At 49.4% G+C, this 21,397-nt stretch overlaps 1 protein-coding gene across 1 annotated transcript in view; it reads right to left on the bottom strand.

Annotated features, from left to right (window-relative positions):
* Positions 1-21,397, bottom strand: part of Mprip (myosin phosphatase Rho interacting protein) — a 215,543-nt gene that overhangs the window by 30,152 nt on the left and 163,994 nt on the right. The window contains exons 6-13 of the mRNA XM_010637397.3: positions 16,744-16,957; positions 15,147-15,660; positions 11,142-11,283; positions 10,268-10,381; positions 8,367-8,423; positions 7,148-7,216; positions 4,756-4,845; positions 1,323-1,432 (exon numbers count right to left, since the gene is read on the bottom strand). Of these exons, the coding sequence (XP_010635699.2) occupies positions 1,323-1,432; positions 4,756-4,845; positions 7,148-7,216; positions 8,367-8,423; positions 10,268-10,381; positions 11,142-11,283; positions 15,147-15,660; positions 16,744-16,957 (1,310 nt within the window). The remainder of the gene's footprint in view (positions 1-1,322; positions 1,433-4,755; positions 4,846-7,147; positions 7,217-8,366; positions 8,424-10,267; positions 10,382-11,141; positions 11,284-15,146; positions 15,661-16,743; positions 16,958-21,397) is intronic.

The raw sequence follows: 21,397 nt of genomic DNA, 5'->3' as shown, positions 1-21,397 counted from the left end.
TTTTTTTTTTTTTGAGAAAGGATCTCACTATGTAGTTGAGACTGACCTGGAACTCACTATGTAGCCCAGGCTGGTCTTGAACTCCCAGCAATCCTTCTGCCTCAGCCTCCAGAGTCCTGACATTACAGGCATGTGCCACCATGCCCGGCTTAGGCTATCCATCTTTGCACAAACACTGCCTGCTGGTAAGCAGCATTGTGACTTTGCTGTCACAGCCTGGGTGGGGCAGCTGAATGCCTTTCTCACTTTCCTGTAGGGCCTTCTATGGCAGGGTGGAGAAAGCCTGAGGACTGTGAGCTATGAGCTCTGCTCCCAACTTGGGAGTCACAGAAGTAAAGGGCCTTCTGTCCTGGCCACAACTTTGCTTGTTTTGAGACACAGGGACAACTGGATATTGTCTGCTAGTAAATGAGGGAATGAACATATGAAAAGAAAGGAGGCTGAAGAAAAAAAAGCTCAATGTTCCTTTGCTTCTTATTCAGAGGGATGGAGTATCAGTCAGTACTCTGTAAGGTGAAGGTTGTGTCCAAGAACAGACATGGCCAAGTCTGCCCCAGGCCAGTATGAGCTGCCACCTCATAGCCTCCACACAGTTTAACCTCTGAGGCCAGTAACATGAACTGCTCAAGCTGAGAAAGGCACCAGAAGAGCTGAGGACATACAGAGGCTGAGACCTAGAGGTGGTCACAGTGGAGCCCGGCCCTTACGGAGCCAGCCCCACAAAGCAGAGCCTTCTCTACTCCCTCCAATGACAACTGGTAGGTTTCCAGCCTTCTGGGTAGGAGGGAGACATGCAGCAGGTCCCAAGGGATATGAACCACAGAATGCTAACACAGGAGAGAACACACTTTTCCAAGTTGGGCTTCAGCACTGCGAGTCTCAGACAGAAGCTTTTCCTGGTTGCACAGAAATCAGACAGATGCAGGAATGAGGCAAAATGAAACCAAGGAAGAGCAAAGCTATAGTGGTCCATGGCCACAGCACCCATGTCTAACCCTTACTCAGCCATAGCACAGCTATCCTAAGGGGCTGCTGCAGAGTCCAAGACCAGGCCTTGGGTGGCTGAGCAACTCTGACAGAGATGAAAGGTTCTCTGCCAAGCTCAGTGCTAACATCAGGCACAGAGGTGACCTGTAGGACTGACCTAGCCAGCTCAACAGAGGAAGGTCAGTCCAAGGCAGGGAAACCACAAAGCTCTAGTAACAGCAAGGGGTGGGGGGTCAGCTCTCAGGAGGACAACAGATGGGGAAGAAGCTGTGCTGGGATGCAGCTGGGCTCAGGTTCAGCCTCAGGGGAACGACAAGCATCCCTAACTGTCTTACCTGGTCACATCTGGGGTGGTGGTTGGGTGCACATGCTTCATGATGGTCTGAATCCAGTTCCGCCGGATTCCGGATGTCATGGCTGACAGGGTGAACTCACCCTCCTTTGTCTACAAAAAAGACATAGAGATATCGTAAGTAATCAGATCTAGGAGTACTTGTTGCTGCCCATCTCCAGTGGAGATCCTTGCATTGTGCATAGAACAGTGTCGCAGAGAAAAAGGTTGAGGCTGGAGCATCTGCCAAGGAGAACTGTGTATGCTATATTCAGGACGCTTGAGGCTGGACCTACTCACAAGGGAATGGTAAACTGGCATCTCCTCCCATGTGGTCAGCACATGCTTAATGTGCTCCTACAATGCACCAGATGAGGATGATACATCCATCTCTTTAAGGTGTGCCATGTCCAAACAGAAGGACAGAACCCTGCTTTAAGATGGGTGAGATGTCTGGAGAGGTAGAGCAATGTGAATCCAGGCTGGTGTCCTGCAGCCACACTGCATGGGGTAGAGGGTGTCCTAGTCAGAAAACCCAAAGATGCCTACAGGATATAGTAAGTACTGAGGCGGTGGCAGAGGGGGTAAAAGGAAGGGTGTATGGGGTGTGGATGGCTGGGTCGGGTGGGAAGCCTGTTCCCAATGGGGAAACTATCCTTGGATCACCCAGTGGCTCTGTGTGGGAGCCCCTCAGGTGAGGGGCATGACACAGGGCCAGCAGCTTCTGTGTCCAGAGAAGGATACACTTCAGCACTGTGCTGGAAGCCACCAGGCTGCTCACACAGGCATCCACATGCACACCAGCAAAGCAGTAGGTGGAAGGTAAAATTCTAGAGATGGTCTTGGATGGGCACTAGGTGACAAGGGCCACAACACTTTGAGTCCATGTGTAGGCTGAGCCCACCATCAAGTACAGCTCAGATTGACTCCTCCTCCACTGCAAGCTACGACATGGGCATTGCCAACATTCCTCCTTGGCCAGCTCTTTCTATCCCTAGCTATGGTACTTTCACGGTCTGGCCTCAGCACTCTACTTCATCTCTCCAGATAAGGTCTTTCCCACTCAGGATCACACCTGCCTGTCACGGGTTCTCAAACATCTACTACTAGCTAGAGTTCCAGAGGACCCACCTCCCTGAACAAGTTGGCCACAGCCAGCCCCTTCTCACCTGCCTCTCCTCCTTTCCCTGCTCACCACCACCAAGTTGCCTGCCTGGTTTCCCTTCCAGTGCCCTGACATCCTGCCCAACATGTTTCACTAATACACCAATGCCCGTGTCTCCAATGGCCTGGCATTCACAGCTCTCACGGTGTTACCCCATCTGCCTCTACTAGGCTTCCTCTTCTGCTCCACCAGATCCATGACTGGATGTGGGCACTGCATATTCATTCCTCCAGACTTCGGAAGCCCAGGGCTGAGCCCTCCTCCAGGGAGTCCACTTGTGCTGAAAGTAACCTCTCCCGACTTAAGACTTGCAGCCCCCGGGGCTCTTATCAGATTGGATCAGAGTAAGCTCACCCCAAGGGCAGAGTGAAAGGTCACTGACAGGTGAAAAGGCTACAACTACCACAGGTCCTCACTACCACAGAGAGGACAACTGAGCTCTCAGATAGAAGGATGCCCTGACTAGAGACACCTGAAGATAAAGTTGGGGCCCTCAGGCTTACTGAGCACTCTATCCCTTCCACAAAGAGCAAGCCAGGCCACTGGGGCAGCTTCGACTGTGACACAACTTCCCCACAGAGGTTTTGAGAGGGAAGCCACGACTAGCTGCCCAGGGTCTGGCACCAGGGTTTTCCAACATAAACACACTGGTTTTAGGGGTATACCTCAGTCTCCTCTAGATCTGGTGGGTCTAAGTATCTGAACATAGCAACAGTTGAGTTTCTGAGTTGGGCTCAAAAACTGGTAGCTTAATACATGCTGTCAGTGAGACCACCAGAGTCCCAGCCTGGAGGAAGAAACCAAGTCCCAGAGCCTACTCAGGGAGGAAGCTTTCCACCTGCTACCACTTGGAAGATTTCTGAGAGAGGAGACAAAAAGGCTTTACCCACAGAGGGTCTGGTCTTTTTCCTGCATTTAATGAATGACTGAAGTGACACCATGGTAGGCCTGAAACTTCACCATAACTGACGCTGACCAGATGGCCTGGGGGAGGGGCCAGCTGCATAAGAAAGACCAAAGATCACTCATGACCTCAGAGGAGAACTGAGCCTTGTCAAACCAGTGGACATCTGGCTTAGAGATGCAGACCAACCACCAGGACAGTCAGTCAACCAAGCATGGCAGTCATGAAATTTCACTGAAGACAGGGTGCTGTGCCCCTGGCAGGCTTCCTGGAAATATGTACAGCTGCACATCAAAGCAAGGAGGTCAAGGCCAGAAGGGTAATAAGAACCTTCTAGGTCCCAGGTTTTACCTCACACGTCCCTTCTATTGGCTGGGGATTTTGACTGGTACCTTACTTGTATAATAATATTAATTGTAAAAATAGTGCTTTCCTGAGTTCTGAGCTGAAGGTTGGTTTTTCTGTTTTGTTTTGGTTTTGTTTTTCATTGGTTTTTTGAGACAGAGTCTTACTATGTTTTTCAAGTTGGCCTTGAAATCCCTATGTAGCTCAGCCTGGCACTGAACTCATGGCAATTCTTTTTGCCTCAGTCTCCAAGTGCTGGGATTACATGCATGCAACACCACATCTGGCCTGAAGGATTTTTGGAATCCCCTGAACTTTCAGCTGGTGTTAGAAGTGAGAGTAAATGAGGCAGTCAGGAGGCTGTGCCCTTAACCCTGGCCTGGCTGGCTCCAGGCAGCCCTAATCACAAAACTTTGATGTAATGGCTAACAAGATCCATCTGATCTATCCAATAAAATTACTTTTATGAGGCAGGGTCATGCTTTGCTCACCTGAGGACCTCCTAAGATTTTTGAGATTTAAAAAATTAGGGATGGGGATTTAGCTCAGTGGTGCCACTGCCTGTCTTGTAAGTGCAAGGACTGGAGTTCAACCCCTGGTACCACCCCCCCAAAAAATTAACAAATGCTTTCATTCTAATTCCCTGTATCTATAGCCTTCTAACTGACACAAAATACAACATTAAAAAAGAAAAGAGCCTTTGGGCCAGGGATTTAGCTCAGTGGCACCATGCCTACCTCACAAATACAAGGTACTTAATTTTTATCCTCAGTATCGGGGGTGGGGGAGAAGAGCCTTTAATAACAAAAGCCTTTAAACAGGCTTGAGAAGAACAATGCTGATGTCTTTTTTTGTTTCTATAACACATTGGAGATGGAGGTCAAGAGCTGCAGGACAGAGGAGTCAAGAGTGCTGACCACACATCAAGTCAGGCCTCTCTAAGGTACCCTGGTGGGGACATCAGCTTCTCAGGGACATATCCCTGCTACTCAGGCCCTCAACCCACCTCACCCCTGCACTCACATGTATCTGGAAGCCATAGTTTCTCTGGACTGGATACTCTGTGACATCATAACATGTGGACAAGTCAATTTCCCCATCTAAGTCTGCTGCCTGCAAGGAGAAATGAGAGGGTCTTAGGAGATTTAGAAAGAGCTAAGGTCTAGCTGAACACATATCCATGAATGACTTCCTGTACTGACCATGTCTATAACAGCAATAGACCTTGACCGTCATCCTACCATTGCAGAATCCAGGGCTCCTCCCCTGAAGCATCTATACCATCATTTTTCCATGTATCTGACCAAAGACAGGGCATGCTAGCAGTTCCCAGAGGCATTGATGTCACAATTCCTTTATACTCTTTGAAACTGAAGACCTTCAAGAGATTTTGCGTATCTACCGATGACACAAACAACTCCTCATTTAATGACTGAGTATTGGTACTGTGACTAGGTTGTTAAATGAACTGGTCGCTAAATGATCAACCGTATATAGTATGTGTATTACAGTACTGACAAAGAAATGGTCGAAGGAAAATCTAACTTGATGACTGTGCTTTTATTTGCTTAACTCTTACATGCAGTGCTATAATGTATGTAAAGAAAGGAGGATTTTAACAGCCTTTTCAGGTAACTGCACTGGTTTCCTTTGATGAACTGCAGTTTCTTAAAGGTTAATTACACTGTAGAATCTGATTTTTGCGCTGTTATATGAAAATCCATGGTCCATCCTGCCCTTCGAACTTCTTTTATCCAGGGATGGTTTTATTACATCATGTGTCATTTACTTGGGTAATACTGGGTTGTGCACAACTTCCAAATGTCCACATCATCCATCATGTAGGGTCAATGTTTCTCAGTCAGTCTGCTTTATTAGAGTCTGTAAGTGACAGACACTGTCAAGTTTATAATGGTGAATACAAATTAGTTTTGCTCTTCTCTTTTCTTTTCCTCCCTCCCTCTCCCCACTCCCTTGAGATGAAACTCTCACTATATTGCTCAAGCTGGCTTTAGTAACTCATGGCCTCAAGGCATCCTTGTCTCAGCCTCCCAAATAGCTGGAAACTACAGGGTACACCACTGCCAGCTTAATTTTTTTCTTAAAAGCTCAAACAGCATTATTGGCAATGAATTCTGTCAGTTATTTCCTTGAGGGACAATTGTTTTCTTCTTGATTTACTGTCATGAAAATGTCTATCAAGTCACCACACTGAATAACCAGTTCATATTAGCTGTTCCTTTAAGCGCCAGGGAAGCAGCACCTAGTTTAGTGGGCAACTCAAAATTGTGCCCTCCAAGATAACCTCAAACTTGCCTCCCACACAAATCATAGAATGCTAAAAAGATAGACCTTCAAAACTTTTCCAACCTCATCATTCTGTTTTTTAACATTAAGGATCTTTTAGCTTTTAAATACCATGACGGTTGCAGCACAGTGACCAGCAGTATGGTCCATGGCCTCAGGCTCTATTCAAGGCACTGCTAATACAGTGAATAAAGTTTCATTATAAACAGTTTTGACCATCACACCTCTCTTGAAAGGGACTCAAGACCTTGCTTGGAACTGCAATCTGCACATACTATCAAAAACTTTTTATCATATGTGCCTTTATTTCTCAATTTCAGATACATTACTCTGGCCTTACCTTCCTATCACCAGCATCCCTGCCTGTCAGACTTGTCCAGAGACTTAAATATACAAACCAGCCTGATAATAGATCTTTAGGTTCTTTCTAATATTCTATTGCAAAGATCTGGGCAAGGCTAACCAGAGTCTGGGATCTTTTTCTACACGTGAGGGTATATCTGCAGGATCCCACAGTATACCATGAAAACAGAAGAAGACAGATTTGTCAAATGGTTCAACAACATAATTTAAAAAAAAAAATTTTTTTTTTTTTGCTTTGTTTTTGTAAGTAAAGAAGCCCCTTACAGTTGGTCTTCAATCATGGAGTCAGGACTGTTGAGGGGTCCAAGTAAGTTCCCCCATCACATCCCATCCTTAGCCAGAAGATTGGACAAGATTTAGTTCAGTTCTTTCAATGACTCAGTTCACCAAAAATCTCTTTGTGGAGAAAAACAGGCTGCTCAGTCTGAGTATTCAAATTCAGTATTCTTCAAAGAATAACAACAACAACAAAAAAGAAAGCTGCCAAAATCCACTGCACCAAGGTATCTATATGGTGCCTCAAAAGAGCCCAGCATCCCAGGCAGGAAATCACTTGTGAAGGTGTTGAAGCCGCTCTAGTTGTACTCACTGTCCCACCAGAACCAGATTGGCAACAGGGACAGACACTCTTCCAAATACAGATGAGAACTTCAGTCCAGGAGAGAGCAGTAGCACATAGCAGCCTCAGGGCACCAAGTGCCACCTGTTCCCTGTCTCCATAGGACAAGGCAGCCAAGAAACTCACCTCTTCAGCCACGGAGTCCCTGTAGTATCTCAGGCTCTGATCAGCCAGGACAAACCAGTGCTTTTTCCACTAAAAGGGAAAGACAAATAAAACAAAACTCAACTGCCAGGCAGCATGCTTGTTGCTCTAGGGTAACCCACAGCTAGAGTCCTGGGGCACCTCCCAGAGCACAGGTAAAGCAGAACAGCTGGACCCATATGGCAAAAAGCACACAGATGACTCTAGTCAGGTGGCAGACAGCCATGCACTCACAACCTCAGAGAGGCTTGCTAAGCTGCGATTCCTCTGTGAAAAGGCAGCAGGCAGCTGGGTGGGCTTAGGCTGGGGGCTCTGTGATCCACAGCGTTGGGGCTATTGACCAGTGCTTTGCAGGCCTCGATTCCAGAAGTAGGCTGTAGACAATGTGCCAGGCCCATCACAATGGAAAGGTGGCTGTGAAAATGGCAATGAGAGCACAGCCACTAGGCTGGGTCACAGATGGGTGTGTTCCAACTGCACCAGCAGGAGCAAACTAACCCTCTAGAGTCCCAAGTCTTCACTGTGAGTAGCAAGGAAGGGAACTTGAATCTTCAGGCAAGGCCAAGGGCAGTTAACACAGAAGAAAAAGAGGGGATGTTGGCATAAAGACTCAGAATGGAGAAGAGGAGCTTGGCTGGGCCTAGATGGGCTCAGTTTCTAGGCTTCCAGGGCAAAGACCCAATAGGTTCCTCTTTGCTCTTGGGGGAAGGGTGTGTAACACCACAGAATTGCAGCCCACACAGTTCTTCCTGCTTGAATCTGATGGCAAAAATGGACCACATTTGCTTCCCCCAGAGCCTGATGGTGTCAGTGCAGCAGAGGTGATCTGTGATACCAGTATCTTTCAGCCCTAGGGAACTTTCTACTTGGCTGCTTTGTATGGAAACACAAGCTGGACTTCAATAAAAGACGATTCAAAGTGAAAGGCTATAGAATGTCCCAGGATTAAGACCCAGAAGTGTTGCTGTTAACTGGTGATCCAGCTGGTGCCTTTCCAGGATGTCCACCATAGCAGCAGGGGCTGTACTACTGCACAATCACGAATAGGTAGGGGTCCCTGCCACAGTTGTGGTCCAAGAGTCAAGAGTGTGCAGGATGTAGGAGATGGAGCCAGGGCTCACAGATCCCAAACCAGGGACAAGACCGGTTCAAATTCATACCTGCTTCCTAGCCCTCAAGGCCAGCAGTTGCACACACTTACCTGGCCATCTTCGTACTGCTTGGTCAGCCAGCCTTTCTTGAAATTCAGCAGGTCAGGCTGGGAAAGAGAAAAGAACAGCTCAGCCCCAATCATGAACAGAGCACATCCAACAGGGCTGACATTTTTTACCAGATGAAATGTGCACTAGGAAAAGGAGTTTTGCCACCTGCCAGACAAGCCATGTACCCCCTCTTAGCTTTAAAAATGCCATATACAGGCACTTGCATCCTGAAGAAAGGATATTCCAGGCAAGCATAGAGGGCATGGGCTGTCTGGCTGCCCTGAGAAATCTTTGGTTTTGCCTGCAGGCCTGTCTGGGGCAGAGAACAGGCCCAGGTGTAGAGCCTGGTGTATTGTTTATAAAGGGAAATGAGTGCAGGGATGGTTGAAAAGAGAACACAGAGGCTCTTGCTCAAGCTACAGGAAGACAAAAACCAGTGGCCTGAAAGGCAGAGATCACATCTGGTGTTGAGAAGAGGCAGCAGTACTGTCCAGACCCCCAGGCCACTCCTCCATCAGAAGGAAGTTCAGTCTCCACTCCCACCAATGTGGGACAGAAGACATGCAGGAAGGATTCAGACCCATTGTCCCTACTCCACATACTCCACCTGTATCATGGAGACAGCACTAGGGTGGAGGGGCACAACACTAGGATACTAGCATCCCACCTGGCTGAGGGCCTCACCCACCACACAGGCCACCTGAGAGGCCAGGCCTCAGACAGAACCCAGTCATCTCTGGCCCCAGGGCACTCTGGGCTTTTCTGCAGCCATTCTGGTCAGAAACTGGCTTTGCCACCTCTTAATATTCCAAAGTCAGTAAGGGAGTTAGAACACATGAGAAGTGGTAGGACAACTACCAGAACAGGGTATTCCAAGAGCCACTGCTCCGTCATAGAGATAACAGCGGACGGACTGCTGCCTGACCTAGGATGATCACCACAGATGAGAAGTCCCTCAGCAGAGTCCTACTTTAACTCCCACTTCACACCAGACTGCCTTTCACCAGTGTCTGAAGTATACAACAGAAAGCAACAATGAGGAAATAGGATGCCCCAGTCCAGATAATCCCTTAAAAGGGGAAGACTCTCTTGGGTACATGTGGTCACTGCTATGTAGGAGGCAAGGGATGAAGGGCTGCTCTCCATTCTTCAGGTCATCCGGCCTCACCGTGAATATGCAAGTCATAAAGACTCAAACTTTGAGCTGTGGATGGGTCACTGCAGCCACGGCCTCCTCAGAGGAACAGTGCAGGTGGATCCCGGCTGGTCTCTTCTGACTGCTAGGGGTGGTGGCTACCAGTCAAGTTAACAATGAAACTGGTTTGTCTCAGGGATGAGAGCTGAGGAATCAGCCCAGTCTCCTTCCAAGGCTGGAGAGAGAGTACAGAGGAGCTGGGCCAGCATGTCAAGGCTGTTCCTGCCCAAGCTCTGACCATTCCTTTGGCACTTCAGCCATGGCCACTCTAGGCCCAGTGGGAAGAACTGGGCAAGCCCTGCTTTTCCTCTGTAATCCTGTGAACAGGAAAACTCAGCACGATGTGGCTCCTGCCTCCAAAATACCACAAAATCAAACTCCTCAAACCAGAAGAGAAGACGGTCCCTGCTGTAGCAGACTTCCAAAGTCAGGATACCATGACATGGCCAAGGCAACTGCCTTCAGAGCAAAGACCTCCAAACTATTCAGGATGGCATGCAGTCCCTGGTTCTGCTCAGCCCAGAAAAGCAAGAAACACAGAATCTGCTGCTGGTGAGCTACACGTCAGTGGGTGGGGATACACACGAGGGCTGTGCAGAGGGATGGCTGATGAGGACCCATGGACAGAGATAGACAGTGGCTGAGTGGCCGAAGCTAGTGGCGATGGCAGGTCTCCAGAGAACTTGGCGCATGGCCCGGGCTCACCGTCATGGAGGACTCCGTGGACCTCCTGTCCAGTGACTTGGCTCTTCGGTGTGGAGACAGTGGGGAGGCTGAGGCATCCGATAGAGTAGCTGTGGGGGTTTCACTGATGAAGTCCTATGGCAGAGAGCAGCCGCCAGTCAGTATAGCCCAGGGCAGCATGGGCAGGTGAGTCAGGTTGTCCATCCTTCCTTAAACAGGAAGGGACCTGCCTTACTCCCAGCCAGGGCCAGTGCTGTGTCAGGACCCCACTGCAGGTCTGTGATCACCTAGGTCCTGTGATGCCCTTGTTGGTAGAACACTCTTCTTTCAGATGCTCAGTTATCATTCTCCTGGTCCCACCTATCCTCCAGCTCCTGGGGTCACAGAAGGCTCTGTGGCAGTGAGTGGCAGCTGAAAGTGGGCACCTCATGAACAAAAGAGAAGCCAGGAAGGAAGAAGAACTCAGGCACAGCAAGTTATAGAAGAGACAGGTGGGAGCATGCCCAAGAGAAAGAGGACTGCTGGGCTGACATGCTCCATAGACCAAGCAGAGGAATAAAGGTACAGCTGCTGCCCAAGTCAGGAAAGAAGGCATCATGTTCAGCCTTGTAGCCAGGCTGCCTCAGAGAGGAAGAGAACAATCTAGTTATGACATGGGATCTAAAACTCATTCGAGGCCTCTAGAGAAGGACAGAGCTCTGAAAGAAAGATGCAGAAGATAACTGAAACTCTGAGAGGCTCAGTAACTGGAGAAGACTGGAGAGTGGAGGCCTGATAGAATCACATCCCCAGCTTTAGAAGGGAATGGCAGGGACATGGGATGTGTGAGGTTGTATGGTACCTAGAACCCAAGCAACCCAAAAGGGGCCTCAGTACTCTATTCCCAGGAGCTTACCCGCTTCCTGGGGAATGCCCTCTTTTCACTGCGGCCCTGGCGAGTGTCACTGGACAGGGAGGGCCCGGACGAGAGGTTTGTTTCCATATGCTCTGCTTTTTCAATATCCAATGCCTCAAATTTCTCAATTACCTGGGACCTTCTGCAAGAAAAGACAAGAGGCTGCTGAAGTGAGAGTGAGTCTTTCCTGTTCCCAAGATGGTTTGGTCTTAAATGGAGTAGAGGCTCCTGCAGCCAACCTATGCCAGGCAGACCTGGCTGCTTTCATGGCAGCATCCCCTATCTTTCCTGTTGGGTGTGTGGAGCATCACAGAGCACTGACTGAACTTCCTGGCACAAGGCTCTTCAGCCTGAGTCCCATCTATATTCTGTCCATGAGGGCTGAAACAGTTTGAGGCACAGTCCTCCCTGCCGACTAGTCCCATACTTGTCCCGCCCCATACTGGAGGCCACACAGGCTGCCATGTTGACCCATGTGGCTGTACACATCTTGCCACCAGCACCCTCTCCCGAGCCACAGACATAATCAGAGAGCAACTACTACCTCAGAGGGGCTCTGCACCAATGCATCTCTCCACAATCACAATGCAGCACCCATCCAAATGCACTCAAAATTTAGCAGGCAAGAGGCCCATGAATTAACATTGTTTCTGCCAACAATTAAAAGGAATCAAAAACCAAATTAAACAAAAATAAAGCAGGTTGATTCATATGAGAGGGCCGGCGGCTTTGTCAGGTGGTCTACTGCCGACGGAGCTGAGATGGGAGCGAAGCGGGTGGAGGAGGCGCGAACGCCACAGCGACACAGCAGAGGGCGGAGAGGGCAAGACCTGAAAGAAAACAAGGCTGGAAAATGAATAAACAGAAAAGGACTGCTTTTAAAATCAAATAATGGTAAATTAAAATTATTCAAAGAACTGAAGAAGCAAAAACCCAAGGTGATTGTGGAAGAGGGAGAGAAATCATGATTGTCCCATAGTCCTAGAGTCACCACGATGAGTTAGTCAGGTAGGCTCTCATTCCTGGAGCTGCCCACCCTCTACCAGGGAGCATGGGATTCGGTCTTGGATGTGGCAAAGAACAGTCCCTCTTGCCCAAGGCCTGTACTTCTAGGCACACCTCAATCCCCTCATGGCAAGGGCTTCACGTGAGTTCTAGATTAAGTGGCTAAGAACTGGGGGGAAGTGGGTAAAGGACCCCCACAGCCAGAAGACTAAGACCTAACCAGGTGGAAGGGGAGGAGGGTACCCGCTAGGCGTGGGGCAGCTCTGAGGCACTAGACTCTTCTTTGTCCTCCCCAGCTTCCTCACAAATGTCTCTTCAGCAAAGGGCTTGTGCTGGGCCAGCCTGATGCAGCAGCAGCTGAGGGGGTGGTAGCAGAGGAAGCAGACCAAGAGGAGGGAGCTGCAGAAGCTGCTGGGGTCACTGGGTTCTAGGGAAAGCTCTGATGAGTGCAGGCAAGGCATCCACCACAGGCAAAGCATGTGATGGGCCACGGTGTCCAGTTCCTGCTTGCTGTGGGGCCTACAAAGCCCCAAGAAAGCAGTGAGTACTGTGCCTGGCCAGAAATGCATGCAGTTGCATGCTATGCAGCTCTGGGGCTTCAGGCAGAAGAGTCAGTGGAAAAAGGGAAGGCATTTGCTGCAGCTGCCCTACATGGCCCCAGAGATGCTGTGAGACCACAGGCTCAGGCAACCTATGCCACAGTCACTTGTGTAGGTGGGGCATTACCAATATGGCACTCTTGAAGCATCACAAATGTGACAGTAATCACCTCAATCAGGCAGCACCAACTAGGTGCTGCCCCTGCAGCAACTGTCTTCCCAGAGCATTAACTGCAAAACGATGAGTGAGGGTGGCAGGTCAGGACCACAGGGGACTCACCCTCCTGTCAGTCATCAGCAGTCTTACAAGGGCTTCCCTGCACTCTGCAGCCAAAGACAACTCACTGTCCAAGAATCTACTGCAAAGGATCTGAGTGTCTGAAGGGCAGACACATGGGAACCTAAAGCCTGTCATACTCTGACAGAATTACAGATTGGCTTAGCCAAGGCTTGTCAAAAAACTGACACTTGGTCTTAGCTGCCTGGCTTCAAGGCAGGCCTGTCCTGGCTGCCATTCAGGGGCCTGTGGCTGATTTCCTGCCACTTTGGAAATGGTCTACTTTGCCAAGGGACAAGATCCAATCCAGCACAAGGTGGCCTATTTGGGATTCAGTGAGAAGGCCTCAGAGAGTGAGAGCAGCCATTCAGAGATCATTAGGGTCAGTGAAGGAAGGACAGCCACAGGATTAGAATGCAGAGAAGCAGAGTTCAAGGTGCCATCACCAGCTGAAATCCATGCTCATGGTGGCAGAAAGCACGCAAGAGCAAAGCTCTAGAGACCACATCTCTCCTAGGACAGTAGATGAGAACAAGTAATCTTTGAGAAGTGGCCAAGCCAAGCAGGTGTGTAGAATGTTAATTCTGTGGTCTGCTGCTAATTCAGGACATGGCTATTCCTTCTCAGAAGCCACTACAACACATAGCCTGCTGCCAGCCAGCACAAAGACCCCCTTGCCCATCCTGCTAGCCTCCTCAATCACTAGCAAGACCCTCCACTTGTATGTTTGCTTAAAGGCTTACAAAATGCCATAGGCTCTTGTCCTGGGTCATATCATGGGAGTAGGGACTTTCTAAGTAAGGACTCATTAGCCATTTACTGGGAGTTTCTGAGTAGTGGTTTTCATATATCTATACACTAAGGGTGGCAATATCAGGCACTCTGTTGAGCTACCAGTGAAATGTGAGAACAGCCAAGTGTGTGGACGTTCCACTTCCTCTCTTTTCAAAACCAACCACTCAGTAAACTTTCCTTTTGGAAGTTGATCTGAAGGCCCACAGGCCCTTTTGTCTGGGACTTTAGGTGGGTGGGCTGTCAGCTAACATGGGCTAAGGAAAGGGGCAGGAGATAAGACATACCTCCTCAGACCTGTCCTGTCCTGCAACGAACAAGAGCCCATACGTCTCTTTTTCCCCAAAAGCATGGCTAACTCTGTGAGCTTTAGGCTGTGCCCAAGTCAGGGAAGACACGGAACAATTCCAGAACTTAAGTCTTAATCTCTTTTCTGGACAGGAAAGTTCTTTGGAAACCTAATGAAAACTATTTTCTCCCAGAAAATGTACACATGTACCCGTAAATTACTCTAGGGGAGGGGTCACAAACCTATACATCTACCCACAGACCCTGGTGAGGAGCCCTCTCATCCAGGAAAAGCCCCTCTTTTGAGTGGCACTTGGTTATCTGTCCAGGTCTAGGCATGGGGAAGCCTCAGATGAAAACTTCCCCAGTTCTTAGAAAGCTTGGGTCAGTACAGCAAGGGAATGGCAGGCAGAAGCCTCCTCTTCTTGGATAGCAGTAAAACCTGGGTCTCTGCCCTTGGCCAGGCTGTCCACACCCTACTGCTCCCCAGAAGCAGGGCTCTACTCTGCCTCCTCAATTCAGCCGAGGGCAGTAGTGACGCCATCAGGTATGCGCTAACTTCACAGGCCTACTTGGGTTTCCCTGTGGTTCACAGGGATTATGTCCTTAAGGGACATCCATCCTGGGACTGCCAGGTAAGGAGGGCCTGTCCTCACCTGCAGTTCTAGCATCATCTCAGAGAATACAAGTGGGCCGAGAAGTACCAGATCCAGTCCTATATTAGGCCTGTAGCTTAAAACCCCTCAGGGCCCCTAAAGGTCCCAATCCCGGAGGCAGTGACCACAATAGCCTGGGCCTCTGGGTGCTCAGAAATCCTGTATCTGGTTGTCAGGAGCTGTGTTCTTGAGTTGGTCAAGAGCCTATAGGGAGAGGTAACATGTACTCTGAACAGAAAGCATTTCTCCAAGGAAGCTTAGGGAATGTGTATGTGTGCGCTTGTGAGAATGTGTATGCAGGCGTGTGTGTGTGTGTGTGTGTGTGTGTGTGTGTGTGTGTGAGCGCACATAGCCACATGACAGTACAGCCATCTAATTCCTTCCTTACCTCCGTTCGTTGCCAAATAGACGGGCCACCTCTTCCCTGCCAGGGCTCCGGGCCCGAGTTCTACGCTCCAGTCGCCTTCTCTCCACCTGGAAGGCTTCTCGGTGGCTGATCCTGATGGCCTTAGGGACGTCGGCCAGGGCAGCGTACTGCCTGGTGGCTTTAAAGGCAAAGGTGCTCCCCAGTCTCTCTGTCCCCCGCCCCCCTGTGCTGCTGGAGTCCACGATGGCAGAGGGCCGGCTGGCCTCTTCCAGGGAGCTGAGAGAGATGCTGCAGACCATTCGGCTGGGGTCTCGAGGACCTGAGAAGTGAAGGGGATGACCAAACTTCTGGGAGGGTGATTTGGGATAACTGTACCTGTTGTTGGGGGTGCTAGGGCTAGGAGGGGAGCGTGGCAGGGGCAATTGCTGCTCCTCAGCCTTCAAGTCCTGCTTGGTCTTTTCCAGTGAGAAGTAGCCACTCTCCACCCGCACTTTGCGGCCACAGTCCATGCGGTCGCTACTCATGGCGCTCTCCTCTGGAAGAAGGGTTAAGAGAAGGTCAAACTCAGCCTGCTGTGAGAAAGACCACACAAAGTCCCAGAAGGGGCTATCTCACCATCTTCTATCTCTAAAACCCACTGGAGATTGCTCAAGGGTAGAGCTGGAAGAGAAGAACCATGGAATGGAAATGGACCATTCTCTCTGTATTTTTTCCCTCTCATTCTCCTTTCCCTGGAAGCTGGTCCAGATTGGCAGGTGGACCCTTTGTGTTTAGGTGGGGCTGGGCAGGGAGAGCAGGACTCCACTCCATGAAGAAAGACATTTCACCAACTATTTATCAAATCTCCAGAAGGACACCAATGGCCAACCACTTTTTCAGGCTCACAAATTTGGTGTGGAAAGGGGTTGTGGCTTCTGCAGACATGAGAGAGAGTGAATAAATTGTAAATGGGATGAGTGTGGTGTGCCACCAAAGAACTCAGACATGTGCCTAAAGCAAGTGTAAAATGCACTCCAGCTGTGAAACACTGGGCCATCCCCTACCACGCATGATCTGAACAAAATACAAACGGGGAAAGCCAGCTTGCTGAAGAACCTGGGTTCTGAGACTAGAAAGGCAGAGACAAAAACCCCTGCAACTGCTTAGGCAAGTCCAAGAGCTCAGTGGAGAGGACACAGTGATATCAGCTACTTCCTATCCAGAACTCTCTTCCCTCAGTCTTGTCAGGGTCCAAGGGGGGATAGGGATGGTGAGGAAAGAAACAAGACCGTCCTAACCACTGCGTGGACAGTGTGGACATTGTGGGCTAATACAGCTATAAGCACATGATGCAGGGAAGAGGCCTCCTCACATATGGCCCTTGCTACATAGCCTTTTTTATTCTTCTGACACGTGCCTGGGGTTGGCAGAGTAAGTGTTGCTTTGTTCTTTACAGACGAAATTTAAAAGCTAGAAGGGACAAGGCCAAGAGCACAGTTGATGCACAAAAAAGTGAGGTCCAGGGCCCATGACAGGGCTTTGTAGGCGCCCTAGTCCACAGTGTTAGCTCCTGTGGGCTGGAAGGCCCCATGAGATGGTATACTGGGACATGCAGGCAGGCCAGCCAGGCACCACTCACCTTCTTTGCTTTCCAGCCCTGGTTCCCGCAGGGAGCTGGCAGAAGAAGGCTGGCTCTGGCTGGGACTCTGAGCTGGACTTAGGTTGCTCCCATCAGGCTGGTCCTTGGCCCTCATTTCTTCCTGCCAGAGCGTGGACTTGGTGGTGGGGACTTTTTCTGCACTGGGGATGCTGCTACTGTTGCTGGTGACAGCCACCTTGGCAGGCCCGGGCTCCTAGGGAGACAGTGGTGTCAGTGGGGGCATGTGAACAAACAGCCTGAGCTGGTTAACAGGTCTTGGTTACCCAGCTATGGGGACATCAGATCAGCTTCATAGTTTCATAGCCTGGGAAACCCCAGAAAGGGCTCCTGTGTAACTGGAATGTAGGAAAAGCTCCTCAATGGCACAGTGGCCTTCTCACCTTTGGGGCTCTGCAGTGACTGATCCAAGTGGCTTTCGGCCATTTTAGCAAATGTAGAGAAAAGGACCCAGGTTTCTTCCAGAGTTCTCTCACCAAACAGAACAGCTCTCTTCATCCATGCAACCATGCCCAGAACAGTGACCCAGATGTCAAGGGTAAAACCAAGGAAGCTGGTACACAGTCCATCATTTTTAGACTTCCAGGTACTTCAGAAACCAATATGTGGAGATAGGACAGGACAAGTGAGAAGAATACGCCTTGAAGTCAGGCCCATGTCATCTGCAGAGCCTCAGTGAATGCAAGAGCAAGTTTCCATGGCATCTAAGCCTGGCCAGTCCTGTGGCCTCACCCACCTTCCACCTTTTAACCTGAGGAGCTAAAATGGAAATCCCAGACACTATATGAAGAAAAGATTCATTAATGTAAACCAAATGTTATGGCCTGGATGTTTGTGCCACTCCCTCCCCCAAATTTATGTGTGGAGATACTACCCCATCAAGGTGAGGGCATTAAAAGGTAAGTGATTTGATCATGAAAGTAGAGAGGCCCCAGAGAGATGCCTTGTCCCTTCTACCATGTGAGGACCAGGAAGTGGGCCCTCACCAGACGCCAGATCTCCTGAAGACTTGTCTTAGACTTCACAATCTCCTGGGCTGTGAGAAAATAAGGGCTTGTTGTTCAAGCTACATAGTCTGTGGTATTTTGCAGCAGGAATGGACTAAGACGATAAATATCCCACTCAAATCTGCAAACATATGTACATGCTCACACACATCTGTGTGCAAATGTTGTCTTACACAAGCTAGAACCAAGGGAGCAATCTGGACAGGAATGGTGTCAATTTCCACTTACCCAGGGTATAGAAGTGGTACTGTCTCAGAGAGAAGAACGTGTAGGGCAGCTACCTGGACAGGGAGTATAGCTCCTAAGTATGCAGAGAACTGAACTCTATAAACACACAGTCCTGATGAGAGTCCATGCTTTGTTCTGGAGCTGGAATATCCCCTAAAGACCCAAATTCTGAAGGCTTGGTCCCCAGCTGGCAGTGCTATGGGGCGGTGGTGGAACCTTTAAGAGGTGGGCCTAGTTGGAAGACATGAGTTACAAGAAGCGTACAAGAGTATATATTGTTCCTGGATCCCTCCTGCTTCCTGGCCACCACGAAGTGAACAGCTTTGCCCTACTACATGCTCCCAGCTGTGATGTGAAGGCTTAGAAACAATGGGATCGGCAGATGATGGACTGAAACTTCTGAAACTGTAGGCCAAATAAACTTTTCTTCCTTAAAGTTGATCTTCTCAGGTACTGTCATAGTAATGTAAAGCTAATAAACACAGTAAGGCTGCTATCCCCACCTGTCTTGCAGAGCCAGATCCAATCCTAGTCCCATCACCTGGCTGGGGAGGGAAGCTGCCAACAAGATGACTTTGGCCTCTCTCAAAAGTAAGGCATGTCAGCTTACCAAATACAGGGCAAGGGTGACACACACTTCTCCCTCCCATCCTGGTGGTCCAGCCTTATTTTCTGAAACACCTCTGAAGCTACCTCTGGGTGTGTCCCTTATGAAGATCACAAATGATCAGGCAACGCACATGTATTTGCACACACTTGCACAGACCTAAGGTGATCATCAGATTATCTGTTAATAAGCAGGTCAGGCACAGTACTACCCAGGCTCACCAAACGTGGTAGGGGACTGTAAAGATGAGTGGAGGTAGTGCCTTTCTATGTGCATGGCCAGGGAGGAAGAATGGGGGTCCGAACATTTCTACCACTATGTGCCCCAGAACAGGAAGAAGGATGGGAAGGGGCAGTAGCCTTGGAGGCAATGCCTGCTCCAAAGTTGTTGCCAGATTTGCATGGATCCTAGGCCTCACTGGATGAGATCAAGCCAGGAGACTCTTCCCAGGGCCCAGAACCTATACTTGATCATACAGAGTCCGAGTCACTGCTGACTTTCAGGCTTGAGACTGAAGAGGTCAGCTTCAACTTCTTCAAAGTTAGGGATGCAGGGTTCTCCTGACAGTTTCTGAAGGGCTCCAATGGTATGTGGAGATCAGCCCCAGAGCCACCTTTCCCTCAGCCAGCAAGCATACTACCCTGAGCAGATGGTGGGGAAGCCCATTCCTGGGGAAAGACACTTTTCTTCTTCTGAGCAGGTAGATGAGTCATCTGGCTGGGCTGAATATAGCCATAGGGACCTTCCATTCCTACAGTGTAGGACACTGCTGGGCTCATGCTGCACCTGGGTTTTCTTGGATGGGCAGCACTGCTCACAGCTGTCAGTACCCCAATGAAGTCTGTGCTGTTTGTCAGAGAGAAAAATAGGATATGGGCCCCTCACTCTCTTGAAGAGTGTCAGAGAAGGCCTCTCTACTTTCCTGGTATGAAAATGGAAACGGGGACCCCATAGGAATGGAGAGATCTGATCTTGAGTGGGTGTAGCAGATACTTCCAGAGAAAATAAGATTCCTAGGTAAGAAGTAGCCAACATGTGCACAAGTTGTTGGTGGTGGGCTCACAGACAGGCTGGCTGTTTTATGGGTTTTTGCAAAGGGCCAAGAGCCCAAGGCTAGGGGAAGGGAGGATCCAGCCTACCTCACTGAGGACTCCTGTCCTGGTCATATCAATGGTGGGTTAGTGCTTCCCCTTATCCCAGGCTCTATCTTTCTTAGCCATATGAGGAGCCTGTGCTTCTCAAGCCATGGCTGTGGAGCTCTGCTCATGGTTGGGCCTGTCTCTTCTCTCTGCCTTGGGTTCTGTTGGGATCTCCTCCCCAGACTGCTGTCTGTAGCTTGATCCATAGGCCCCACCTTGAAGACAAGACTCTCAGCTCTACCTGTGTTCCTCCAGAGCAGTGGCTGCATCTAACTAGATTCAGCAGAGACTGAGGTTTAGCCCTCCATAGCTTAATCTGAAACTCTCCTGGGCTTACAGATAGCTGTGGAGGAAGAGCCAGGTATAAGATCTCAGGTTCTTGCCTCTATAGGGGCCCCAAAAGTTTAAGGCTCACTCCATAGCCCAGCCTGAGCCATCTGAATGCTATCAGAATCAGGCTGCCAGAGATAAGTCGTCTCAGGGACTATGATCCAAACCCATGTCAGTGGGGGAGAGGGGACAGCTTCTGATCAAAGTTCACAGGTTTGGAAACCAATGGCCTCAAATAGGATGTTTCTGGGATCAAGAGGCAGAAGAAAGTCTCTGCCAGACCAGTTTAGGAAAGGACTTAGAAGAGGAGGCTAAGGTGGTCCAGGTCCCTGGCCCTACACCTACCTGTTCAAAAATGCCATCTAGTATAAGAGACATGCCCTCAGGGAAAGGGGTGACCCTCCTCCATGCCCTGGGATCATATGGCTTCTACCAACCAAAAAGGTAGAGCCTGACCTTGGGCAGCAGCACTTGAGGGTATGGGGTCACAAAGTCACAGGTAAGGAAATAAAACCAAATACCCTGGCCTGGCCCAAAGCATCTCCTGCAAATGAAGTTTGGTAATTACTTGGAGGCAGCTCTGCACTGAACTATTTCTAAGGCATCACCATGGAAATATGGAGTAACCCCAAACACTGTTCTGCCTACAATTTTTTTTCTCAGAACAAGCAGCTTTATAAGATTTGTTTATGAACTGCTGTTCCCCAGCAGGAAGCTAAATTTTCAGTCTTCAAGAAGCACTCTGTATTTTTTGCAGACTTCTAATCAGGGACATTTCCCTTTTAGGGGATGATGGTGTGGTGCCCCGGAGATTCCTTGGGGAAGGATAGGATAGAGGTGGACGTCCATTGATTGAGGATGGGCCCAGGCTGTGCTGTACTGGCATGTACCTGGTCCTGCCCATTCCTGGCCTCCAAAGGCTGAGGCAAGCAGCCAGTGAGGACTGCCCAGCCCCAGTCAGGGTGTCACAGAGACAGCAGGGTTTCACCATCACCTAGGTCTCTCACCTTTGGACACCCATCTCAATCTGTTCATTCTCAAGGGGCTGAGAGGCTCAATTCAACAAAGGAAAAAAGCACTTGGTGAGGGTTAAAGCTGGGTACAAAGGGGAAAAGATTAGCATTTACTAAATACTTACAATGGACCTGATGGTTATTTTATTTTATTATCCCCCCCATGGCTATTTTAACAATTAAAATAGTCCTAGCAACCCATTTTGAGCTAGGTATGGTGCTGTGAACCTGTCATCCCAGCACCACAGGCCAAGCAATCTAGCGACTAAGAGAAATCCTTTCTTAAAAAAAAAAAAAAAAAACACCCCTTTG

Source organism: Fukomys damarensis, unplaced genomic scaffold (assembly GCF_012274545.1).
Source record: "Fukomys damarensis isolate Sample0158 unplaced genomic scaffold, DMR_v1.0_HiC HiC_scaffold_23, whole genome shotgun sequence".
NCBI lineage: Eukaryota > Metazoa > Chordata > Mammalia > Rodentia > Bathyergidae > Fukomys > Fukomys damarensis.
This window is presented reverse-complemented; position numbering and strand designations above follow the sequence as displayed.